Below are 25,982 nucleotides of genomic sequence, written 5' to 3'. Positions count from 1 at the left end.
CCGGAAGAGGCGGAGAAGATCCGATGCTCGAACTCCGCCCCCTCTTCTCCGGGTAGGCCCCGCTCCCTGAAGCGGCTGTTTCGGGCCACGCCCCCATCGGGTACCGAGGCACGCGCCAGGCGTCACGTGCGTTTTGCGGCTAGCGGAAATGACGCGAGTTGTGTGAGCCGCCAGTATGGCCGGGCTATGGCGGCGAGCACTGGCTACGTGCGACTGTGGGGAGCGGCGCGGTGCTGGGCGCTGCGCCGGCCGATGCTGGCCGCCGCCGGGGGGCGGGTCCCCACTGCAGCCGGAGCGTGGTTGCTCCGAGGCCAGCGGACCTGCGACGCCTCTCCTCCTTGGGCACTGTGGGGCCGAGGCCCGGCAATTGGGGGCCAATGGCGGGGGTTTTGGGAAGCGAGCAGCCGCGGCGGAGGCGCATTCTCGGGGGGCGAGGACGCCTCCGAGGGCGGCGCGGAGGAAGGAGCCGGGGGCGCGGGGGGCAACGCGGGCGGCGGGGAAGGCCCGGTCATAACGGCGCTCACGCCCATGACGATCCCCGATGTGTTCCCGCACCTGCCGCTCATCGCCATCACCCGCAACCCGGTGTTCCCGCGCTTTATCAAGATCATCGAGGTAATGGGAGTCCCCGCCTCGGCCTCAGGTTTCCCACCTCTGCAAGCAGCGGCCTGCACCGTGGGATCACTTGAGCGCCCTCGTGTTTCATGTTTTTCAGACATGAAGTTTCTCGAAGGGTGCAGTTCGAATCGTTGTTTGCTCACCACTAGCTTGGGAACCTTGAGCCAAAGTCCCCTCCCTTTCGTATTTCTTAGGATCCGTTAGATGAGAGGAGTTGAACCCGATGAGCCTAGGATTATCCACTTAGAACCCTGGTCATAGAAATCCGGGGCCGGGAGGGACCTGAGTAGTGTTACGGCGCTGTTAGTTTTCTGCTTACTTGGCACGAGTTTTGTAATACCTCCTCGCCCCAGGCGCTCTGCCGTCTGGTTACGAGCCTCACTGGGATCAGAATTCATTCCTTTCTTAGACAAATACTTCTTGATTGCTCATTATTTGCCAGAGAGTGTTCTAGGTTCTGGGGATATGGCAGTGATCAAAACAGACAAAAATTTCTGCCTTTGAAGCTACTCTGGTAGCTGAGGTGGAAGGATTGCTCGAACCCTGGAGTCCAGCCTGGTCAACATGGCGAGACCCTGTCTCTTAAAAAAAAAAAAAAATCTGCCTTGGAGCTTACATTCTGGCAAGATGAGATAGGCAGTAAAGATGTTTAGTAACGATATTGTATTAGAAGGCAATAATTACGAGAAATAGTAGAGCATGGATGGGACAGGAGGCTTAGGAGGGTGGGAAGAGGTGGGTTATTCAGTGTGTTCTTGACCTCCTACCACGTAGCAAGTGCTGAGAATACTGTAGAGAACAAGTTATTTCGGTGGTAGAAATTAGATCATTTCAGACTAAGAGCCTTGGGGGTGGGGAGGGAGCAGGATGATGTAATAGAAAGCAGTGAGTGTAAGGAACTTGAGCTTTTAGAGTAGGAAGGCCCCAAAAGCCTTCTCCCCCAGCTCCCCTTCCCTTAAAAAAAAACTACTGATGTGGAAAGTGGGAACTATGGGAAGGTTATCTCTTAACTGGCGGAGCAAGGTCATGCAGTGAGTCAGCCTCTGCGCTCACCCTCCAGACTCTTCTAAACAAATCTCAAGGATCTGTTGGGAAGGGAAAGGCCATTTCAGAGGGGCAGCAGCCAGTAGAGAGGGGTCAGAGGGAGCTTCTCCAACGCTGCTCCCAGATTTTTTTTTTTTTTTTTGAAGCCAAGTTGCACTCTGTCATCTGGGCTAAAGTGCAGTGGCGCGATTTCAGCTCACTGCAACTCCGCCTCCCGGGTTCAAGTGATTCTCCTGCCTCAGCCCCCTGAGTAGCTGGGATTACAGGCGCAGGCCACCATGCCTGGCTAATTTTTCTATTTTTAGAAGAGATAGGGTTTCACCATGTTGCCCACGCTGGTCTCGAACTCTTGACCTCAAGTGATTCACCCACCTCAGCCTCCCAAAATGCTGGGATTGCAGGTGTGAATCACTGCGCCTGGCCCCAAGGCCTTTCCTTGATGTTGAGTAGTGGTTACCGATGCAGGCCCCAGAGTAAGACCCTGTGGGGTCCTATCCTAGCTCCATAACCTTCAGCAAGTTATTCCTTTGGCTTCCATCTTCTCATCTGTGACCTGGACATACTAGTGTCTTATTAGAGTTGTTGTGGGACTTAAATGAGGCCATGTGGGCTGGGCACGGTGTCTCACATGTGTAATCCCAGCAGTTTGGCAGGCTGAGACAGGAGCATAATTTGAAACCAGTATGGTCAACATAGAACCTGTCTCTACAAAAAAAAAAAAAAGAAAGCAAGAAAAGCTGGGCACAGTGGTGTGCACCTGTCTTCCCAGCTACTTGGAAGGCTGAGGCAGGAGGATCAGTTGAAACTGGGAGATCAAGGCTGCAGTGAGCCATGGTGTCACCACTGCACTGCAGCCTGGGCAACAGAATGAGGCCCTGCCTCAGCAATAACGTGATGCTGTTTCCTCTTTGGTGTACTTCTGACATTTCAGGACTCTGCCCCAGAGGCCTTTTTCCCATCCTTGACTTCACCCCTGGCAGTTCTCTTTACCCTCCCAGGTTTCTGGGCCCAGGATGGTGTTCATCAGGCCTGGTCCCCTCAGTTCTGCAGAGTGACAGATGTCCCTTGCTCCCGGTGCCTGAGCAGAGAGATGATTCTTCTAAGAGTTCAGACTGCCCACGTGGAGCTAGCCAGGAGGGTTAAATGAGTGGCTGCGGATAGTATTTGGGAGACTGGCAGGTGGTTCTCATTGTATTTCTGGTTGATGATGCGTTGTAAGTCATGAAAGTGGATCCTGCCAAGGCCAGGAGGCAGATGCCAAGGATGCAGCTATCAGCTGTTGGCAGAGGGGAAATTGGGGGGCAACTTCTTTGGGACCCAATAAATGTTTCTGAAATTGTTAGCAAAGCTTGATTTACTCTTCAGTTTGTGCTTGACTTGTCTGGCCAACTTGCTCTAGAAGCTTCTCTCCTATTAGGACCTTTTGAGTATAGAACAATGGCTCTTAATTTTTGGTGGGTATTAAAGAATAAATCATAAGTGTTAGAAGTAATAGTTTCTTTTAAAAACCAACTTCGTGGGCCGGGCGCGGTGGCTCATGCCTGTAATCCCAGCACTTTGGGAGGCTGAGGCGGGCGGATTACGAGGTCAGGAGATTGAGACCATACTGGCTAACACGGTGAAACCCCGTCTCTACTAAAAATACAAAAAAATTAGCCAGGAGTGGTGGCGGGTGCCTGTAGTCCCAGCTACTCAGGAGGCTGAGGCAGGAGAATGGTGTGAACCCAGGAGGCGGAGCTTGCAGTGAGCTGAGATCGCTCCACTGCACTCTAGCCTGGGCGACAGAGCAAGACTGTGTCTCAAAAAAAAAAAAAAAAAAAAAATTGCTTCCCTCCTTTGTTCAGGTGTGCTCTGCTCTCTCCATTGTTCCATCTGCGAGGAGCACTCTTTCTTCAGAAAGTAAAATTGTCTTGCTAAGAAAACTTTTTGTCCAAATGCTAATTTTTCCTTGCAGTACAGAGGTACAAGCGTTCTGTCTCTAAACAAACATTTTACTTATAACAGTGGGTCATACCCTCCTGTCAGATGTTATCGACTTTCTTCCCAGAAAAAAAAATTATGTATCTATAGTGTCAGGAATTTCTGGACCACAAGTTAAGAGCCTGTGTTAGGGAGGGAGTCAAAACACTGGCTCTCAAAGGATGGTCGTGGACCAGCAGCATCGGCATCATGTGATGCTCTTTTGTTTGAAATGCAGATTTTTGGACCCACCCTAGAACTGAATCAAAAACTCCAAGGGTGGGGCCCAGCAGTGAGCTGCTTAAAGTCCTTCAGGTCATCCTGGTGCCTGCAAAAGTTTGAGGGCCATTACCATATATATATATATATATTTTTTTTTTTTTACTTTATTATATAATAAAGAATTAAAAAATTCAAAAATAAAATAGAGATGGGGTAACTCACTGTGTTACCCAGGCTGGTCTCAAACTCCTGGGCTCAAGTGATCCTCCCGCCTCAGCCCTGCAAAGTGCTGGGATCACAGGCATGAGCCACCATTACCAGGCCAGCCAGGCCATTACCTTTAATCAAGGTCTGTCCAGTGAATTAACAAAGGCTTGAAAGAAATCAGGTGAGCTCCTTGCGCCTTCAGCTGCTTCCTAGAAGACATCATTAGCCCTGAACCTGCCATTAAGAATGTGCTGTGATACTGGGGGTCTTGATCATTAATGAACAGCATATGATGTGATAAGGAAGTAACTTTCAATGAAAATTGGAGGAACCAGGCATGGTGGCTCATGGCGAAACTCCTTCTCTACTAATAATACAAAAATTAGCGAGTGCAGTGGCGTGCGCTTGTAACCCCAGCTACGTGGTAGAATGAGTTGGGAGAATCGCTTGAACCCGGGAGGTGGAGGTTGCAGTGAGCTGAGATTGCACCAGTGCACTCCAGCCTGGGCAGCAGAGTGAAACTTTTTTTTTTTTTTTTTAATGAGACGGAGTCTCGCTCTGTCGCCCAGGCTGGAGTGCAGTAGCGCCATCTTGGCTCACTGCAAGCTCCGCCTCCCTGGTTCACGCCATTCTCCTGTCTCAGCCTCCCGAGTAGCTGGGGACTACAGGCGCCCGCCACGGCGCCCGGCTAATTTTTGTATTTTTAGTAGAGACGGGGTTTCACCGTGTTAGCCAGGATGGTCTCGATCTCCTGACCTTGTGATCGGCCCACCTCGGCCTCCCAAAGTGCTGGGATTACAGGCGTGAGCCACCGCACCCGGCCTGAAACTTTCCAAAAAAAAAAAAGGAAGTTACCAATCTCTGGAGTGGGTCACATTTGAATTACTTATGTTTATTCTGACATTAATAAAAGCAGAATGGTTTTGATTTTCAAACCAGGACAGTTTGCCCTGGACATCCCCTTTGAAGCTGGATGTTAAATCAATTTCTGGGTTCTGACTATTCGTCTACTTTGAATTTCCTTTGGGAATGGGGAAACCACTAAGAAGAATCCAGCTGGTCAGTTCTGCCTCACTGTATTCACCACCACAGCCTCCTGGCCGCCAGCTTTTTTTTTTTTTTTTTTTGGTTTAGGTGTTCCCAAACCATGTTGATTAGTATCCGGGATCCAATAAGCATGTCCCCAGAGAATAATCTAGACAGCGTTAGAGCTGCTCTGCTATCAAAAAATGTCAGCTACAAAAGCTACCCTGGGAGGCCGGGCGTGGTAGTTTACACCTATAATCTCAGCACTTTGGGAGGCTGAGGCGGGTGGATCACAAGGTCAGGAGTTAAAGACCATCCTGGCCAAGATGGTGAAACCCCATCTCTACTAAAAATAGAAAAAAATCAGCTGGACCTGGTGGTGGGCACCTGTAATCCCAGCTACTCAGGAGGCTGAGGCAGAGAATTGCTTGATCCCAGGAGGCAGAGGTTGCATGGAGCTGAGATTGTGCCACTGCACTCCAGCCTGGGTGACACAGCGAGACTCCGTCTCAAAAAAAAAAAAAAGAAAAGCTACCCTGCACTGCGTTTGGTGGCTAACACCTATAATCCCGGCATTTTGGGAGGCTGAGGTGAGTGGATCACCTGAGGTCAGGAGTTCGAGACCAGCCTGGTCAATATGGTGAAACCCCATCTCTACTAAAAATACAAAAATTAGCCAGGCGTGGTGGTGCACACCTGTAATCCCAGCTACTGGAGAGGCTGAGGCAGGAGAATCCCTTGAACTCAGTGGGTTGCAGTGAGCCAAGATCACGCCAGTACATTCCAGCCAGGGCAACAGAATGAGACTCTGTCTCAAAAAAAAAAATAATCTCTGCATTTCACTTTGGGGTCATTGTCATGCTAGGTTAAAAATAAGAAGTTGGTTGAGCTGCTAAGAAGGAAAGTTCGTCTCGCCCAGCCTTATGTCGGCATCTTTCTAAAGAGAGATGACAGGTAAGTGTGATTTTTCCTTCATTCTCTTGTTGATGTTGCCCTAGAGCCCAGCTCACCACAAGTCCTACTCTGTACTTTGCACCTTTGACCCTTGACCCCAAGGAAACCAGGGAAGACCTCCAGAGTAAAGGCCAGAAGCCACGCAGGCTACCTTTTCGGCCTGGGCTGAGAACTCAGCTTGTAGTACTAAACTTCATGCATTGTTAAGATGTGGGGGAAATTAACTTCAGGGACCCTTAGTGATGAAATGCTCCATGAGGCTACCTGAAAGTTGAGCTAGCTGCTCGGAGATCATGGCTTCACATAGAAATGAGTTCCATGGGCCGGGCGTGGGGTCGCACACCTGTAATCCCAGCACTTTGGGAGGCTGAGGCATGTGGATCACCTGAGGTCAGGAGTTTCAAAGCAGTCTGGCTGACATGGTGAAACCTTGTCTCTACTAAAAATACAAAACATTAGCCAGGTGTGGTGTCAGGCACCTGTAATCCCAGCTACTCAGGAGGCTGAGGAAGGAGAATCGCTTGAACCTGGTAAGTGGAGGTTGCAGTGAGCCGAGATTACACCATTGCTCTCCAGCCTGGGCAATAAGAGCGAAACTCCATCTCAAAAAAAAAAAAAAAAAAAAAAAAAAAAGTTCCATGCATGCATTTGAAGCAGGCTCTGTGATAGGAGCATAGAAGAGACTCATCGAAGTCCCACCTGGACCATGTCTTTGTGGCTGACTTAGCGAGGAGCCACCCACCCGGTCCTGTGACCACTGGGGCAGCCCTGACCTGGCAGAAGCTCCCCTAGGCTCTGGAGCTCCCGTGGGAGCCAAGGAGGCCGCTCTTAGTTTTCAGGACCATTTGGTAGGGGCGTTTCTCTTCTCTCCCTCCTCCCTCTCAGCCGGAGACATCCTGCCTAGCATAAAGCCGTGTTCCAACATTCCTCTGTGCTCTTCTCCCACAGCAATGAGTCGGATGTGGTTGAGAGCCTGGATGAAATCTACCACACGGGGACGTTTGCCCAGATCCATGAGATGCAGGACCTTGGAGACAAGCTGCGCATGATCGTCATGGGACACAGAAGGTGGGTGGCTGGCGGGGGGCAGTGGGGGGTTGGGGCAGAGTAGCACGCGGGAGACCAACCAGGATGCCTCAGGCCCCAGCATCAGCCTCTGCGCTGTCCGTCAGCCCCGCGGCTTTCTCACTAGCACTGAGGCCAGAGCTGGGGGTGATAGTGAGACATGTCACCTCTGGACCCCTCCTGTCTCAGAAAGGGGCGAGCTGCAGGGCCGGGCACGGTGACTCCTGCCTGGAATCCCAGCACTTTGGAATGTCAAGGCAACTGGATTGCTTGAGCCCAGAGTTTGAGTCCAGCCCGGGCAACATAGCGAGATCCCATCTCTGCAAAACATGTAGAAAAATTAGCTGGATGTGGTGGCTCATGCCTGTGGTCCCAGCTACCCAAGAGGCTGAGGTGGGAGGGTCGCTTGAGCCCAGGAGTTTGAGACCAGCCTAGGCAACACGGCAAGACTCTGTTTCTATAAAAAATAAAAAAAAGTTAGACGTGACGGTATGTTCCTGTAGTCCCAGCTACTTGGGAGGCTGAGGCAGGAGGATTGCTTGAGCCCAGGAGGTAGAGGCTGCAGTGAGCTATGATCACACCACTGCACTCCAGCCTGGGCAACAGAACGAGACCCTGAGTTCAGGTGGTGCTGGGTGCTCTGAGGGGAGACGCAGACAGCGTGAGAGGTGGAGGTGGGTAGCTTTAGTGAAGTGCTTGGGGACAGTCTTTGTGATGGTGTCCTTGAAATCGAGACCTGAACGACAGGAGGGAGCCGCTGTGAGCTGAGTCCAGGGCGCAGAGTCTCGGAGACCAGCCTGGGCCCAGCCAAGCTGACACTGTTTTTGACAGGAGGCCCTGGGGCTTGTCACTGCAGCTCATCCACGATGCTTAGGACGGGGACAGTGATGCATTGGCGCGGGATGCAGGGAATGCCTGAATCTGGCTGGAGTCTAAGGGGTGGAGGGGACACTGGTTGGGAGGCCCCGAGAAAGCGGCTCACGTCTCCAGCCTGAGGACCCCATGGCCACCCTGTGGCTCCAGAGGTCTGGGCTCAGCGGGACCCTTGGACCACCTGTACCACCAGGGAGGCCTTAGCTGGGGCCAGGGCAGCTCCCAGCCTCAGCGGCTGATTCACGCCTGCCTTGCTCCTGTGTCAGAGTCCATATCAGCAGACAGCTGGAGGTGGAGCCCGAGGAGCCGGAGGCAGAGAACAAGCACAAGCCCCGCAGGAAGTCGAAGCGGGGCAAGAAGGAGGCGGAGGACGAGCTGAGCGCCAGACACCCGGCGGAGCTGGCGATGGAGCCCACCCCTGAGCTCCCAGCTGAGGTGCTCATGGTGGAGGTAGAGAACGTCGTCCACGAGGACTTCCAGGTCACGGAGGAGGTGAAAGTGAGTCCGTGCGTCACGCAGGGCGGCCGCAGCCGCCTCCCCCACGGGCTCCCTTGAGCCGTTCCTGCAGCCTGTCTGAGGAGTCATCTCCCACCCTGAGCCCCTTAGGAAGGGTCTGGCCTGTCTGGAACTCAATTCTAATGGAACATAGAGGGTGCTTTTCCTCCCAGAGGTCTTCGGAAAACTCTGGGATGGGAGAGGCACAGGAAATTTGCTGGAGCCTGTAGCTGCTCAGGAAGGAGACAGAGTTGGAACCCAGGTCCAGCCCCAGCCCGTGTCCCCTGTGCCAAAGCCTCCAGCGGTTACCAAGACACCTTCCAGCCCTGGCTTCTTCCCACCAAGCCTGGGAGGTTGGTACCAGTGGTTGCAGGACAGGAAACAGCCTGTTGGCCACCCTGATCCCCCAGCCTAGGCTGTCCTGCCTGCCTGGTGGCACAAGGAGCCAGCTTCCGAGGTGGGCAGGCTCTTGGCGGTGCCACCTGCCCTCCCGCTGTAGGGACAATCAGCAAAGCTAACCGAAGGCCCGAAGTGTGTCAGCTCCTTACCTGTGTGCCTGGTGTCATCGGCCTCCTCCCCCGGCTGCTGCAGAGCCTAGGGGGGAAGTGCCGTGAGCAACTGGTGATGTCTGCCATGGGCGCTGGCAGGGGTGGAGAGTCCTGTCCACGGGCCCACCTGGGTTCTTAAGGTCAGCACTTCTATCGTGCCCCGCTACCCACTGCGAGGTTTTTTTTTTCTTTTTTCTTTTTTTGAGACAGAGTCTGGCACTGTCCACCCAGGCTGGAGTGCAATGGAATGATCTCAGCTCACTGCAACCTCCACCTCCCGGGTTCAAGTGATTCTCATGCCTCAGCCTCCCAAGTAACTGGGATTACAGGCACATGCCACCACACCCGGCTAATTTTTGTATTTTTAGTAGAGACGAGGTTTTACCATGTTGGCCAGGCTAGTCTCAAACTCCTGACCTCGGGTGATCCGCCCACCTCAGCCTCCCAAAATGCTGGGATTACAGTCATGAGCCACCGCGCCCGGCCACGTGTGAGTATTGAGCACTTGAAGTAGAGCTGCTGTGGCCAAGGAACAGAAGGGAACATTTTATTGGCTGGGTGCAGTGGCTCATGCCTGTCATCCCAACACTTTTGGAGGCCAAGGAAGGAGGATCACTTGAGCCCTGGAGTTCAAAATCAGCCTGGGCAATATTGAGACCCCTGTCTCTACAAAAAAAATAAAATCCCTGGGCATGGTGGCACACACCAGTGGTCTAACCTGTGGGAGGATTGCTTGAGCCCAGGAGGTTGAGGCTGCAGTGAGCTGTGATCACATCACTGCACTTAGCCTAGGCAACAGAGACCCTGTATCTAAAAATTTAAAAAAAATTCAGGCTGGGTGCGGTGGCTCACGCCTGTAATCCCAGCACTTTGGGAAGCCAAGGTGGGCAGATCACCTGAGGTCAGGAGTTTGAGACCAGCCTGACCAACATGGAGAAACCTCATCTCTACTAAAAATACAAAAAAAACTTAGCCAGGTGTGGTGGCGCATGCCTGTAATCCCAGCTACTCGGGATTACTGAGGCGGGACAATTGCTTGAACCTGGGAGGCAGAGGTTGCGGTGAGCCGAGATCGCACTATTGCATTCCAGCCTGGGCAACAAGAGCAAAACTCTATCTCAAAAAAAAAAAAAAAAAATTCAGACAGCCACCAGCGGCTACACTGTCCTGGGCAGCTCAGCACTGGCGTTCCCAGTGAGAATCTTGCAGCAGAGGGAAGACAGTGACCAAACTTATAAATGTGATTAGAACTGGCAAGACCCCTTGGGGCAGTGAACTTGTTCTCCTTTTTTTTTTTTTTGAGATGGAGCCTCTGTCGCCCAGGCTGGAGTGTAGTGGCGTGATCTCGGCTCACTGCAAGCTCCGCCTCCCAGGTTCACGCCATTCTCCTGCCTCAGCCTCCTGAGTAGCTGGGACTACAGATGCCCGCCACCACGCCCCGCTAATTTTTGTATTTTTTAGTAGAGATGGAGTTTCACTGTGTTAGCCAGGATGGTCTCGATCTCCTGACCTCGTGATCCACCTGCCTCAGCCTCCCAAAGTGCTGGGATTACAGGCATGAGCCACCACGCCCAGCCAAGACTTGGTCTCTTAAAAAAAATAATAAAGGAAAGAAACCACAGTCTCTTTTCTTCCCCCAAGATAGCCTGTCCTAAGGACAAGGCTCTGGGGGGTAAGGAGACAGGGTTTGGTTTTAGTTTTGACTCTCTTGGTCCCGTGTCCCTGCAACTGGTGTGTCCACCAGGGACTGCACTCCTCCATCTCCGAGGCCATCCGTGGCCAGGGCCAGTTGGCGGAGGGGAGGGAGTTGATGGAGCAGCTGGTGGGTGGGGCTCCCAGGGCCACGCCTCCCACCCACCCCACCCCCTGCTGGAGCGCTCTTGGGCCCTGGTGACCCTGCCCCCATACTTGGCAGGCCCTGACCGCCGAGATCGTGAAGACCATCCGGGACATCATTGCCTTGAACCCTCTCTACAGGTGGGCCTCTGTGCGGGTGGCTGGCCAGGCAGGGGCATCTCTGCGGCTCTTTCTGCAACTGGGTGGGTAGGGGCCTTCCTCAGCATCCTCCTGGGAGGAAACCTTGCCTGGGGCAGGGATTCATGGCCCAAGGAGTGGCCTGTGCGGAGGACCCTGTTGCCCACTGGGGCATTGGGGCAGGTGGGAGGCCTGGGGCCGACTCAGCAGGCCCAGTTTCCTTGTGCCCTTCTGCTGAGGCCGGAAGCTGTTGGTGGCATTGGCTGGGGGAGTGGGGAGCAGACTGCTGAGGTGAGGTCACTGCATGCACGGCTCCTGTGGGGGCTGCATGTGGGGATGCCGCGTGCCTTTCCAGTTCAGGACGGGCGGGCCCTGAACTCTGGGGACCAAGCAGCAGAGCTGGCTCCCAGCGAGCACCCCTAGGCCGTGCCCATAGCTACAGCGGACAAGGACCCTGAGGACCAGGTCCCTGTCGGGGGGCTGCAGTGCAGCAGAGCGCGAGGCCCTGGCCACCGAGGCAGCTCCCTTTGTCCCCCAGGGAGTCAGTGCTGCAGATGATGCAGGCTGGCCAGCGGGTAGTGGACAACCCCATCTACCTGAGCGACATGGGCGCTGCGCTCACCGGTGCCGAGTCCCATGAGCTGCAGGACGTCCTGGAAGAGACCAATGTGAGTGCTCCCCACCTCCACAGCCCCCCATGCCTGGCTGCACCCCACCTCCACTATGCTCTGCCCATGCCCGGCTGCCCCCGTTTCTCCTCAGCTCCCCCATGCCTGGCTGCCCTTGTCCCTCCACCGTGCGCCATCCACACCCAGCTGTGTGTCCCTGGCTCTGTTTTTGAGATGACTTCCCGCTGCGTGCCTTGGTCCGCATCCATCCGCCTTTCGGTGGCTTCATAGCCTTCGGTTGGGAGTCACCGTTGCGGGTTCAGTGGGATCATCTGGGCCGTGTACCTGGGGCGTTGCCAGTCTTTTGCTGTTGTAAGCAGCACTCCTGAGAGCGTCCCCATGCACGCAGCTGGAGGGCCTGCGGGGAGGTATCTGTAGGATGCGTTTCCAGCAGGGGATTTGTCAGGCGGAGGGCACGCACACCTCTGTGCTGGGTGCAGTGTGGCCAAGTGCTCCCGGCGACATCTCTCAGAGTGCGCCTTTTCTCCCCACCTCAGCCCTACATGCATAGACGCCGACTTCTGCTCATCCTTTCCGTCCTCCCTGTCTCGGCAGATTCCCAAGCGGCTGTACAAGGCCCTCTCCCTGCTGAAGAAGGAATTTGAACTGAGCAAGCTGCAGCAGCGCCTGGGGCGGGAGGTGAGCCCGTGGCTGAGGCGCAGCCACTCTTGGGGGCCTTCCCGTCGGGCCACGTGACATCAGTCAGGCTCTGGAGCACACGGAGGGACCAGTGGCATCGGCCAGGGCAAGCCGAGAAGGGCTGTCTGGATTTTGAGGGCTTCGTGCCATCATCTGCTCTGTCATCCTGGGCTGTGGAACTCTCTGCGTTGAACAGGGAAGCTTAAAGCTGGTCCCAGTGTAATGAGCCCAGGGTGGAGCAGTCTCAGGACCGTCCCACATTAAGGGAAGAATTCCTCTGCTTTTGTAATCTTGGGGACGGTGTTGGAAATTGGGAAGCAGCCTGGGAAAAGTCAAGATGTTGTTTCTTAAGACCCAGCCATTGAGGCTCGCTGTCATGATTTTCGGCAGATCACAGCCTGCGTGATGGCCAGTCACTTCACGGTCCTAGCATTTTTCAGAACTTTTTACTTAAAACAGGGTCTCAGTCGACTGCCTACGCTGGAGTGCAATGGTGCAATCTCAGCTCACTACAGCCTCCACCTCCGGGGCTCAAGCGATCCTCCCACCTCAGCCTCCCGAGTAGCTGGGATTACAGGCGTGCAACACCACACCGGCTAATTTTTGTATTTTAGTAGAGACAGGGTTTCACCATGTTGGCCAGGCTGGTCTTGAACTGCTGGCCTCAAGTGATCCGCCCGCTTCAGCCTCCCAAAGTGCTGGGATTACAGACTTGAGCCACTGCGCCTGGCCCCATCTCTACAAAAAATTTTAAAATTAGAGCCAGGTCTGATGGCAGGTGCCTGTGGTCCCAGCTACTCAGGAGGCTAAGGCAGGAGGATCACTTGAGCCCAGGAGGTGGACGCTATGGTGAAGTATGATGGTGCCTTGGCACTCTAGCCTGGGCAACAGAGGAAGACCCTATCTCGAAAAAAAAAAAACAAAAAGATGGAACCAAAGGTTTCGTGCCCTGGGTTTCGTTTCTTAGTTCTCTGAGTCCTGGGGGAGCAGAGGGTCCCCATTCGTCTGGGGACACACGCAGTCACCCACCTTCCCGGACCCAGGGCCTGACGGCAGCACCTCACCCCACAGGTGGAGGAGAAGATCAAGCAGACCCACCGCAAGTACCTGCTGCAGGAGCAGCTAAAGATCATCAAGAAGGAGCTGGGCCTGGAGAAGGACGATAAGGATGCCATCGAGGAGAAGTTCCGGGAGCGCCTGAAGGAGCTTGTGGTCCCCAAGCATGTCATGGATGTTGTGGACGAGGAGCTGAGCAAGCTGGGCCTGCTGGACAACCACTCCTCAGAGTTCAAGTGAGTGCCAGGCCCAGGGCGGCCCAGCCCTCAGGGATGACCCCTCCTCAGCCCCCATCTTAGGCAGGCCAGGGGACCCAGCGGGGGGGCCCTGTGGCATCTTCTTGCTGTGGCAGGTGTGGGCTAGGAGGCACCCAGTGAGCATCAGTCCTGTTCCTGGGCAGGACACGTCATCACCATCTCCATTCTACAAGGAAATCGAGGCTGAGGGCTGTTGAGTTGGTGGCCAGGGCCTGTGAGCTGGTAGGTGGTGCCAGGGATTTGAGCCCAAGGACGCCTGGCTCTAAGCCAGGGCTGCTGTTTTTTTTTTTTTTGAGACAGAGTCTTGCTCAGTTGTCCAGACTGGAGTGCAGTGGCACAATCTTGGTTCACTGCAACTTACAGTTCCCGGGTTCAAGCAATTCTCCTGCTTCAGTCCCTCAAGTAGCTGGGACTACAGGCATGCACCACCACACCTGGCTAAATTTTTGTATTTTTAGGAGACATGGGGTTTCCCCATGTTGTTCAGGCTGGTCTCGAACTCCTGACCTCAAATGATCCGGCTGCCTTGACCTGCCAAAGTGCTGGGATTACAGACGTGAGCCACCACGCCTGGCTTTTTTTTTTTAGACAGAGTCCTGCTCTGTCGTCCAGGCTGGAGTGCAGTGGTGCAATGTTGGTTCACTGTAACCTCCACCTTCCAGGTTGAAACGATTCTACTGATTCAGCTTCCTGAGTTGCTGGGATTACAGGCATGTGCCACCACACCCAGCTAATTTTTAGTATGTTTAGTAGAGATGGGGTTTCGCCATGTTGGCCAGGTTGGTCTCAAACTCCTGACCTCAAGTGATCCGCCCACCTTGCCCTCCCAAAGTGCTGAGATTACAGGCACGAGCCACCACGCCTGGCCTAAGCCAGGGCTTCTCGCCAGGACCAGGAGTCCCCATGGCTGTCTTTCCAAGGCTACCCCTGGCTTCTGTTACCCCTTCGAGAGTCAGCCAGGAAGTGACCATGCCTTCCCGCAGCACTGGCCTTGCCCGGGGGCCACTGTCCTGAGCATGCCATGAGGCCGGGTGGCCGCCCCAGGTTTGAGGGCCTCAGGTACCTCTGAGATCCTTTCGGCCATGCCCACGTCCAGCCAGGACAGAACCCACCTGGCCGCTTCCCATGCAGCATGCTCTGTTTTCAGCCCAGGTACCAGTTGTCGCGCCAGGGCAGCTTCTAGGCAGAAGTCCCCGGGGCAGGGCTGGGCAGGCCCTAGGACAGCGCTTAGAGGGAAGGCATGAGTTTCCTTCCTGGCTGCTGGGCCAGGACCCCCACCTCAGATTTGAATGTCACGGTCGCTGGAGTCTCTCCCCCAGGGCCCTGAGAGGCAGTGGTTGCCTGCGAAGGCCGTGGCTTCCCCTCCCAGCACACCCCGACTTCTGTGAGTGGCCTGTGAGCTCCCGTGGCTGCTCCGACGGTGCCACAACTTGGTGCCTTACACAATGCTGAGCCCTGAGATCCCACTGTGGGCCGGGCCCGACCCTCCCAGAGGCTCCCCGGGAGAATCTGTTCCTGCCTTTCCCAGTATCTGGAGGTGCCCGCATCCCTCAGCTCGGGGCCCCTTCCTCCTCCACAGCCACAGCCCAGCCTCTTCCAGTCAGTCTCTCACCTCCCACCTCCAGTCGTGAGGACCCGGTGAGGACCCTGGGCCCCGTGGGTCACCCAGGATGCTCTGTTGTCTCGGGGACCTTCACTCAGCCCCATCTGCAGTTCCCCGCTGCCATGTGAGAGGCCTGTGCTACCACCTCCTATGGGGGAGAATGTACATGTTTTCAGGGTTCTTCTGTCTCCCAGTGAGCGCCTCAGCCGCTCTCGGCTGGTGGACGTACCTGCTCAGACTGGGCCTTGTCCTGCAGAAGCAGATAGTTCCTTCCCCCAGGAGTTGAGTGGGTCTGTAAGGCAGGTTCTGTCCTCAGGTCCTGGGAAATCACGGGGGACAAGCCCTCAGTGCTTGCATGTCACCAAGATGCCTGCAGCAGGCTGCCAGCTGCCTCTCCCACCCAGAACGTTCTCCGCAAAGTGTCACTGCCTATGTCACTTCCACAGTGACTTCATGTGTCCCTAAACTCCAGCATCCGTGTGGCCCAGCTGGCCTGTCCCGGTGCGTCTCGTATGCCAACTTGGTGGCAGTGTGCCCTGACAGTGTCTGCTCATGGGGCCACCTGGCCTTCCTTGGAAGCCGTCCTCTTCCTCTTCCCCTTCCCCAATCCTGCCCTGCGCCCTTGCAGCCCTCACTGACTTGCTCCTGGCCCATAGTGGCTGCTGCTCACAGCTGCACGGCTCCCAGCTTGGGGACCAGTATGGAGTTGCCCTCCCAACCTGCAGCGTCCCTCTCCCGGCAGGGGACCTGGCCTCCATTTCCCCACCTGCCCTGGGTCAGGCCTTGTCCCATTTTCTAAGCCTCGTCCCCTCTGTGGTTCTGCTCACTCAGCCCTGGGCAGAAGCCAGTGCCATCTTGGCTCTCCTGATGAGTCAGCAGTGGACCTCCGGCCATCTCCTCCTTCCTGCGCTGGGTGCTTTGGACAGGGCAGTTTGTAATTTTTTGTTTGTTTTGTTTTGTTTTGAGATGGAGTCTCACTCTGTTGCCCAGGCTGGAGTGCAGTGGCGCAGTCTTGGCTCACTGCAAGCTCCGCCTCTCAGGTTCATGCCATTCTCCTGCCTAAGCCTCCTGAGCAGCTGGAACTACAGGCCTCCGCTGCCACGCCCAGCTAATTTTTTGTATTTTTAGTAGAGACAGGGTTTCACTGTGCTAGCCAGGATGGTCTCGATCTCCTGACCTTGTGATCCGCCTGCCTCGGCCTCCCAAAGTTCTGGGATTACAGGCGTGAGCCACTGTGCCCAGCCTGTAAATTGTTTTATAGAGGTGGGGTCTCGCTGAGTTGCTCAGGCTGGTCTTGAACTCCTGGGCTCAAGTGATCCTCCCACCTGGGCCTCCCAAAGAGCTGGGATTACAAACGTGAGCCACCGCACTCAGCCCCGGACATGGTTTCAAGCCCCTTGCAACCACACAGCCAAGTCCAGCAGAGACACGGTCAGCTCGTGAGCTTCACTCAGCATCTCTCCATCTGTCCCCTGGCAGTGTCACTCGCAACTACCTAGACTGGCTCACATCCATCCCTTGGGGCAAGTACAGCGACGAGAACTTGGACCTGGCACGGGCACAGGCAGTGCTGGAGGAAGACCACTACGGCATGGAGGACGTCAAGAAACGCATCCTGGTGAGCCCAGTGTCTGGCCTGCTGTGGATTTGCATGTGGGTGTCCGGGCCCAGGACTCTGTGTGCTGTGGGTTGAGATTTCAGAGGAGCCCCCTGGTGAATTCGTAGGCGTGGGGGTGCTGGTCGGGGGGATCCCGGCAGAGGGAGCATCCTGCCCCGCCCCCAGGGGCTCAAGGATTTCCCAGGTGGACTGAAGTCATGCCTGATGGGCCGGGCATGGTGGGGCTGCTCGTAGTCCCAGTTACTCAGGAGGCTGAGGCGGGAGGATGACTTGAGCCCAGGAAGTTGAGGCTGTGGTGAGCTGTGATCATGCCAGTGCACATCAGGTTGGGTGACAGAGTGAGACCTCCATCTCTACAAAAAATTTTAAAATTGGGCCTGGGCGCTGTGGTTCATGCCTGTAATCTCAGCATTTTGGGAGGCCGAGGCGTGCAGATCACCTGAGGTCGGGAGTTGAAGACCAGCCTGACCAACATGGAGAAACCCCATCTATACTAAAAATACAAAATTAGTTGGGCGTGGTGGTGCATGCCTGTAATCCCAGCTACTTGGGAGGCTGAGGCAGGAGAATCGCTTGAACCCAGGAGGCAGAGGTTGCAGTGAGCCCAGATCATGCCATTGCACTCCAGCCTGGGCAACAAGAGTGAAACTCCGTCTCAAAAAAGAAAAAAAAAATTTTTAATTAGCCTGGTGTGGTGTTGCGTGTCTGTAGTCCCAGCTACTCGGGAGGCTGAGGTGGGAGGATTGCTTGAGCCCGGGAGGTGGAGGCTTCAGTGAGCTGTGATGCACCACTACACTCCAGCCTGGGCGACAGAGCAAGACCTTGTCTGAAAATTAATTAATTTTAAATTAATTTTTAAAATATCACTCCTGAGACATTAGAAACCAGGCAGGCAGGTGGGAGTCAGAGGTTAAAAAACAGGAGTCAGAGCCTGGGCGCGGTGGCTCACGCCTGTAATCTCAGCACTTTGGGAGGCCGAGGCGGGTGGATTACAAGGTCAGGAGTTCGAGACCAGCGTGACCAACATGGTGAAACCTCGCCTCTACTAAAAATACAAAAAAAGTAGTCGGGCATGGTCACTCGCACCTGTAATCCCAGCTACTCAGGAGGCTGAGGCAGGAGAATTGCTTGAACCCAGGAGGCTGAGGGTGCAGTGAGATGAGATCGCACTAGTACACCCTAGCCTGGGCCACAGAACAAGACTCCATCTCAAAAAAAATAAAAATAAATAAATAAATAAATAGGAGCCAGAGGCACTGGTGGAGGGCAGAGAGTGGACTGCCTCTCTGGGTTGGACCGGAGAGAGTGGAGCATTTGTGGTCTTCAGGGTCCCGGGAACTGCTGAACGGGCCTGGCACTGCCGGGTGGCTGCGGTCTCCTGGCACCTAGTTGTCCTGTTGGTGTTAAATGGAGCCCTTGTCACAGGCTGTACCTCCCCGTAGCCAGTGGCAGCTCTGATGTGCTCAGCCTCCCGGACAATCCTGGTCCCTTCTCGCAGCCCTCAGACGTCTGAAAGGCAGTGTGCAGGTGGCGAGAGTCATGCTCGGGCCCCCGGCTTGCCCAGCTCACGTGCCCACTGAACCTGCCTCTGTCCGCAGGAGTTCATTGCCGTCAGCCAGCTCCGCGGCTCCACCCAGGGCAAGATCCTCTGCTTCTATGGCCCCCCTGGCGTGGGCAAGACCAGCATCGCCCGCTCCATCGCCCGTGCCCTGAACCGAGAGTACTTCCGCTTCAGCGTCGGGGGCATGACTGACGTGGCTGAGATCAAGGGCCACAGGTAGGCCTGGCCGGACAGCTGTCCCCACGCACTCCCCTCAGCTGTGCTGCCGGGCTTCGTCTTCTCCGGTCACCCTTTAACATCTGGTAGAGCAATCCGGGTTGTGGGCAACTGGTTCCACTCATGCTGGAGTAAGTGGAAAGTCCAGCCATGTAGCGGACTTCAGGCCCGGCTGATTCCAGGTGCTCAAACAGCGCTGGCAGGAACCTCCATGGCTTGACCCCTGGGAGAGAGACTTCTCGGGCCGGCCCTCAGCAGACACCCCGGTAGTTCCAGCTCAGGTCCTGCAATGCCCCAGCCAGAGCTGCAGGGCCAGCGTTTGCCGTGCAGATGCTGGTCTATGTGGGCTGTGGCTGATGCCCCAGGACTAGGGGTGGGGTCGGCACCACCCCCCCACCCCGAAGCCTGTGGGCTGGAGTCAGGAGAGACGGTCTCCAGTGAGGATTGGGCTGCGCACACCAGAGAAACCTCGGCGCCTCTGTGGGCTCACTCCTCCCGGCCGGCCTCAGGCCCAGAGCAGGGGCCACAGCCCTCAGCGTTCAGCGCCCTCCCACCCAGCCCTTTGGGTGGACAGCCGGGCACGGCTTTTCTGGGGCTTCCCTCCTCGCTAGCCTCTGTAGACAGCGGTTCTTTGGAGACCGTAGCTTCAGTGGGAGCCGAGTGTGAGGCGTCTGCTGAGTCCACCACCTGTTTCCATCCTGCAAGGCATTCACCTGAGTCTGGGTTTAAAGTGAACATTTCTGGCTTCTCTAAAAACATCCCCAGCTCCGGACCTTCGGGCTGAGGCCTTCCTAGCATCTGCCCGCCCGCTGCAAGGGTGACAGCACGCCGGCCCGCGCCGTGTCCAGTCCCCAGGGGGCGGCCACTCTCACCAGCCGGGAGTTGGGAGGAGCTGGAGGTGGGGCCAGTGCAGCTTTGGGGGTCCCAGATTGACCAGGGGGGTGGGGGCCCGGAGGATGAAGGGGTGGGGGTGTGAGGAGGAGGACAGGGGACCTGTTTTGCAGGCCCTTGGTCTGGGTGGGGGTCTGAGCAGGAAGGAGCAGCTGGGTGAAGGTGGAGGGGTGGGTGTGGGGGGCGCCCAGACCCTGCTGGGCAAGCACTTTGAGGTGGTCCCGAAGCCTCTTGGACCCTGGTTGAGGGATAGCTAGAGGTGCAGGCAAGGCCCACTCACTGCCGGAGGAGAGACCCTGGCGGGGTTCTGAACAAGCCTGAGCCGCCTCTGGCCTTGGGAGGGAGTCACCAGGGAGCGGGGCTGCGGGGAGGGCAGGCTCGGACAGGCGTCTGTGCTGACGTCTCTCTGGGTTCCTGAGACAAGGACAAGGACAGGAGACTGGCTGCGGGGAGATGGATCATTGTTGATGACAGCAGCAAAACCCTCCTTTGCCCCCAACTCTCCAGGGCTCCCACGTTCCTTGGTCAAGGCTCAAGTTCTCACTGCAGCCCACAGGACCCTGCATGACCTGCCCCACCCCCTCCTCTCTCCCCCTCTCCTTCCTCCCCTCCCCTCCTCCTCTACCCCCTTCCCTCTCCATCTCCTCCCTCTTCCCCCTCTCTTCCCTCTCCTCCTCCTCCCTCTGCCTCAGCCTCATGGCCTCCTCACTGTTCTTCTAACACACCAGGCATGGTCCCGTTTCAGGGCCTTTGCACGGGCTGTGTCCTGGGCCTGGACCACGTCTCTCAGACCCTCACGTGGCTCTCTCCTCACCTGCGTTGCTCAGGGCCTCTCCCTAAGACACTCCTTACCCCCCCCCCCGCACACTTAAAGTGTCACACACATCCCAGTGGCATCTCAGTCTTTCCGTCCCTGCCTTCCTGTGTCTTCATCCCACAGATAGAGTCTTCCTCACTGCCTCTCATAGGGCCTGTGATTCTTCTGTCCCTGCCGCGGGCCCAGCCCCTGTGCTGGGGCAGAGCACAGAGCTTGCAGGAAGCCCTCCTGAGAGCCAGTGTTGGCCATGGCTGGTGTCACCCCAGCCCTCGAGGGCTGAGGCATGCTTGGTTTCCCTCAGTGAGGAGTGGGGGCCTTTCTCCAGCGCCTGGCTGGCTTTCACCATGGTGTCAGCTGAGGGATGGGACTAAGGGAGATCTGGCTTTGAATCGGTGACCCCGGAATCTGAGCTGGTGAGTCAGGGCAAGTGACCAGCATGCCTGCAGGTGCCACACGTCCGGCGGCTGCCAGCATTTCCGCCCCCCCGCATCGTGGCCACGTCTTGTGGGGGTCCAGGTGGCCTCTCCCCTGTGGCCCTGGAGGGTGCATGGTGTCGTCGTGGCCGAGCCAGGCTACCAAGTGACCTCTGACCCCGCTGTGCACCTGCAGGCGGACCTACGTGGGCGCCATGCCTGGGAAGATCATCCAATGTCTGAAGAAGACCAAGACGGAGAACCCCCTGATCCTCATCGACGAGGTGGGTGCGGAGAGGCCCGGAGACCCCCTAACCCAGAGCCCCAGGCAGCCCTGACCAGGCAGTGCCGTGTGCAAGATGAAGCCTGGAGCCCTCCAGGTCCCAGGATCCCTGAGTCAACTCAGGGGCCGTCGCCATGACGCTGGCCCTGATGGCACAGACGAGTCCCTCCCACCCACAGCCACGCCCAGCAGGCTGCCCGTCCAAGGCAGGGTATGGGTGCTGCTCTCACTCGGGGCCTCCCCAGCCCCGACCCCGGGGTCTTCCCACTGGGCGGGCTGGCCGGGGGCACCACCTGCTGTCTGCTGCCCCAGGTGGACAAGATCGGCCGAGGCTACCAGGGGGACCCGTCGTCGGCGCTGCTGGAGCTACTGGACCCAGAGCAGAATGCCAACTTCCTGGACCACTACCTGGACGTGCCCGTGGACTTGTCCAAGGTAGGGGGCCCATCCGGGGCCTGGGCTCGGCAGGGAGGGTGAGCGGCCAGTCCCCCAGCACCTTGCCACCGCCCCCAGGTGCTGTTCATCTGCACGGCCAACGTCACGGATACCATCCCTGAGCCGCTGCGAGACCGCATGGAGATGATCAACGTGTCGGGCTACGTGGCCCAGGAGAAGCTGGCCATCGCAGAGGTAAGCCAGCCCCCCCCACTGCTGTCCCCTTCCCGGAGCAGGGGGCGCCCCCCAGAGCCTGCAGAGGCCATGCCTCTGGGAGCTCCCGGGCCCGGGAGAGAGAGGTGGGACCTGCGGCCGAGAGGAGCAGATGGGGCCGTGAGAGAGACACCAGACGCTTGCGAGCAGCTGCAGGTGGCGCGAGCGGGTACAGGATTTAGGGCGTGGGACTGTCCAAAACACCGCCCACCACCGTCAGGCCACACGGCCGCCAGCTGTCAGTGCCACACATTCCGTCTCCCGGGGCCTCCAGGCTGCCCCACGGCGGGGCCCCCACCTGGCCCAGAGTGTAGGGAAGGTTTCTGGCAGCCCAGAAGCAGTGGGGCCTGTGGCTCCCACCCAGAATGAGGCTTGGAGGAGGAGTGGTTTCAGTGAGGAACATGCAGGGTCCCGTATTTCTCATGTGTTTTCTATCTGGAAAGGGGCTGAGTGCATTTCTCCCCTAGGAGCCCTTTGACAGCCAGTGGTGGGCACTGGTCCCTGCCCTTGAGGCCTTCCCAGCATCCTCGTCTCCCCTGGGGGCTTCAATGCCCACTGTTGGGCCCAGCTCCCAGCCTGACTTCCCCAAGGGATGGGCCTGTAGTTCCTGGGGGCAGGACTGGGGGGCATGGGGACCCCTCAGGGCATCAGGAGTGCCCCCCAGTATCAGTGGCAGATGGAGAGTGGCCTGCATGGCTCTGTCTGTCTCACAGATGCCCTCCCCCATGCCATTAGAGCGCAGAACTGTGGCAAGAATTGTGTGGGGCTGTGGGTGAACCTGGAGCCCCCGACCCAGTCCCCTTCCTCATGTGCTGAGGGCAGCAGCCATGTAACCAGTCAGCTACCCTACAGGCCCTGGGTCTGTGTATGGGGCCAGCCCAGGGGCAACCAGGAGGCCTTCTTGGAGGAAGCGGCATCTAAGATGCCACTGGGGGATAGGAAGTGGATCCAAGCAGAGGACGCAGCATGAGCAAAGGCCTGGGGCCTCTGGGCATGGCGGGTGGCAGGGCGGGGTGTCCAGGCCTTGGTTTCATTATCGGGGACCTCGTTCCCAGGCCAGGGTCTGGGGGCCATGGGAGAGGCATTGGCTCCCAGGTTCTGAACTGAGCTGGTGGGCAAGGTCCCTCCAGACCCAACCCTGATGGTCGCCCTTGCAGCGCTACCTGGTGCCCCAGGCCCGCGCCCTGTGTGGACTGGATGAGAGCAAGGCCAAGCTGTCATCGGATGTGCTGACGCTGCTCATCAAGCAGTACTGCCGCGAGAGCGGTGTCCGCAACCTGCAGAAGCAAGTGGAGAAGGTGAGCGGCCGCCCCGCCCTCCTGGCACCTGCCGCCCACCCCACCTTCCTGCGCCCGTCACCCCACCACCCCGCGCCCGTCACCCCACCACCCCGCGCCTGTCACACCACCCCGCGCCCATCACCCCACCACCCCGCACCCATTGTGCTGCCCTGACCGCCCAGGTGTTGCGGAAATCGGCCTACAAGATCGTCAGCGGCGAGGCCGAGTCCGTGGAGGTGACTCCCGAGAACCTGCAGGACTTCGTGGGGAAGCCTGTGTTCACCGTGGAGCGCATGTACGACGTGACACCGCCCGGCGTGGTCATGGGGCTGGCCTGGACCGCAATGGGTGAGCATGGTGGCGGGAGAAGACCCCAAGCCATTCCCATTTCTACCCGAGAACAAGCAGGTCCCACCTTGTACACCTGTGCAGTTGGCCTCAGGTGGCTCTGAATGGCCTCTGGTGGGGGTTGGTGTGCGGGGAGCCCAGGGGGTCTGGGCTGAGGGAGGGGAAGGCTGTGACACACGGGAGTGGCAGCACATCATGAGCCTTATGGATTTGGGTGACACTTTGATAGGCTTACAGGTGGCGACAAGGGATTCCTTAGCATGAGCTCATCCAGACCGGCCTTGGGGCCACCACGCACAAAGGAGGCGAGAGGGCAAAGGGGATGGTGCGGGAGGGGCTGGAGAGGAGCTTGTGTCTCTGGGCAGGGCAGCGGCAGCTGGGCCTTGTAGCCCTGGGCGTGTCCTCTGTGGCTGGCAGCTGCTGCGGGCTGCTCTGTGGGGCGTACAGAGCCAGGAACCCGCAACACAGCAAACGTAGAGGCCAGCGTTGGCTCATGATGGGACACCAGCCCCTGCCCAGGGGCACCAAGATCCTAAGCTCGGGCAGGAGCGGTCAGAGTGGCCCTGAGGGGTGGAGTGAGCGCCGGCCCAGGCTTCGAGGCCTCCTGTATTCACAGCTCCACACCTGTTTCAGGAGGCTCCACGTTGTTTGTGGAGACATCCTTGAGACGTCCACAGGACAAGGACGCCAAGGGTGACAAAGATGGCAGCCTGGAGGTGACAGGCCAGCTGGGGGAGGTGATGAAGGAGAGCGCCCGCATAGCCTACACCTTCGCCAGAGCCTTCCTCATGCAGCACGCCCCTGCCAATGACTACCTGCTGACCTCACACATCCACCTGCATGTGCCCGAGGTGACCGCGCCATCCGCTCCCGCCTGCTCCCGCCCAGTCCCTGGGCCGCTGGCCACCTGCTCACCCACTTTCCCCACATGCCTCTACAGGGCGCCACCCCCAAGGACGGCCCGAGCGCGGGCTGCACCATCGTCACGGCCCTGCTGTCCCTGGCCATGGGCAGGCCTGTCCGGCAGAATCTGGCCATGACTGGCGAAGTCTCCCTCACGGGCAAGATCCTGCCTGTTGGCGGCATCAAGGAGAAGACCATTGCGGTGAGTGTCCTTGTGCCCACCCCACAGCACTGGCAGGGCCCACACCACCATGGGACAGGCCCAGTCCCTGCCATGCAGCTTCTGCCTGGGCCAAGGAGAGGGAAGCCCTGGGCTTTGGACCCAGCTCTCTCTGGCCTGGAGCTGGCCTTAAGCTGACGGCCCTAGCTGCCTTCTCTACAGCAAGTCTTGTGGAGAACATTCTTAGAGCCTCAACTGGCTTCCCCAGTAGGATTCGGGGGGTGGCTCCTGCTTCCTTTCCCAGGCAGCCCAGCGCCAAGGGGGAGAGGCTGGAGATGGGGACGAGGTTTAGGATTGCTGGTGGCGGGGGTGTTTGGAGCCCCCGGCCCAGGGGCTGGCCTCTTCCGAGGGTGCTGAGCAGGTTGGAGCGCCACTGTCCCCACTCTTCCCTCCCATCCCTGCCTGTCCCCAGACTGGACCACACCTGCCATGTGTCTAGCAAGCCTGGTGGAGTCAGTGGTCAAGTGGCTGTGACCACCTTGAACTGGACACCAGGCACAAACTTCCTACATGATAAAATGGTGGGGGCAAATTGGGAAGCTCACTGTCCCTGGAGGCAGTGTGCGGTGACAGTGGGAACTGCTGTCCTTTCAAGGGGCTGTGGTGGGGCTGTGCCTGGCATCTATTCCAGATCTGTGTAGCCTCCAGAAGTGAGGAGGGGTGACGCAGGGCCTGGGGGCAGAGAAGGCCGGGCTGGGATGCAGATGCTCACAGGAACCCTGTTGAGGCCCCAGACACTGTGCCTGACCCCTGAATGTGAGGCCGTGGGTGTGTGGCTCATCCAGAGCCCTGAGACTGCTCCCACTGCACGGCCCGACTTTCTAGATAAGGGAGTGGGGAGGCCCTGGCTCCTGCTTTCAGGCTGTAGAAGCCAAGGCCAGTGGTTTTGCCTTGAGCCTGTTGCCCCGCGGGAGACGGGGATCCTGGTGGGTTTCGGGACTTACTGCTTAGAAACCGGTATCACCGTGTGTCGCCGGTCCCCAGGAAGCCCTTTCGTTCCTGGAGGATAGCACACCTGCCGCCCTCCCACAGGCCCAGGCAGGGCTGACCCTGACTCTGCCCCCAGGCCAAGCGCGCAGGGGTGACGTGCATCGTCCTGCCAGCTGAGAACAAGAAGGACTTCTACGACCTGGCAGCCTTCATCACTGAGGGCCTGGAGGTGCACTTCGTGGAGCACTACCGGGAGATCTTCGACATCGCCTTCCCGGACGAGCAGGCAGAGGCGCTGGCCGTGGAACGGTGACGGCCGCCCCGGGACTGCAGGCGGCGGATGTCAGGCCCTGTCTGGGCCAGAACTGAGCGCTGCAGGGAGCGTCCCCAGACCTGGCAGCGGAGCCACCAAGCAAGCAGCTCGGTCCAGTGACCCAGATCCCAGGGACCTCAATCGGCTTAATCAGAGTGTGGCATAGAAGCTATTTAATGATTAAAGTCATTTCCAGTACGGCGGCCTCCTCACCTGCTGCCCCGGGAAGGGCGGGTGGGCCACGGCTTTTGATTCGCGACTGGCAGCACCCAGAGAGGGTGTGGCTCAGAGCGGGCACCAGACGGTACTGCGGACCCCCGGACACAGCCACAC

At 57.6% G+C, this 25,982-nt stretch overlaps 1 protein-coding gene across 1 annotated transcript; it reads left to right on the top strand.

Annotated features, from left to right (window-relative positions):
• Window positions 1–149: 149 nt before the first annotated feature.
• LONP1 (lon peptidase 1, mitochondrial) lies at window positions 150–25,847 on the top strand. Its single transcript, XM_024238102.3, has 18 exons — window positions 150–615; window positions 5,942–6,030; window positions 6,979–7,098; window positions 8,235–8,466; window positions 10,927–10,988; window positions 11,524–11,653; window positions 12,209–12,292; window positions 13,364–13,584; window positions 16,688–16,826; window positions 18,425–18,603; window positions 20,921–21,008; window positions 21,320–21,442; window positions 21,521–21,637; window positions 22,813–22,953; window positions 23,118–23,283; window positions 23,917–24,134; window positions 24,224–24,388; window positions 25,473–25,847. The coding sequence occupies exons 1-18, from the start codon at window positions 187–189 to the stop codon at window positions 25,647–25,649; spliced, it is 2,880 nt and encodes a 959-aa protein (XP_024093870.3). The 5' UTR covers window positions 150–186; the 3' UTR covers window positions 25,650–25,847.
• Window positions 25,848–25,982: the final 135 nt, after the last annotated feature.

This window comes from Pongo abelii, chromosome 20, assembly GCF_028885655.2.
Source record: "Pongo abelii isolate AG06213 chromosome 20, NHGRI_mPonAbe1-v2.0_pri, whole genome shotgun sequence".
NCBI classification, from domain to species: domain Eukaryota; kingdom Metazoa; phylum Chordata; class Mammalia; order Primates; family Hominidae; genus Pongo; species Pongo abelii.
The sequence above is the reverse complement of the archived record's forward strand: the minus strand, read 5'-3'. Positions and strand labels throughout refer to the sequence as shown.

Excerpts from the sequence above, each read along its gene's own strand:
- LONP1 (XM_024238102.3), top strand. The coding sequence starts at position 187 with ATGGCGGCGAGCACTGGCTACGTGCGACTGTGGGGAGCGGCGCGGTGC. Across the intron at positions 18,604-20,920 it reads GCTGAGATCAAGGGCCACAG|GCGGACCTACGTGGGCGCCA; the intron begins GTAGGCCTGGCC and ends GTGCACCTGCAG. Across the intron at positions 24,389-25,472 it reads TCAAGGAGAAGACCATTGCG|GCCAAGCGCGCAGGGGTGAC; the intron begins GTGAGTGTCCTT and ends CTCTGCCCCCAG.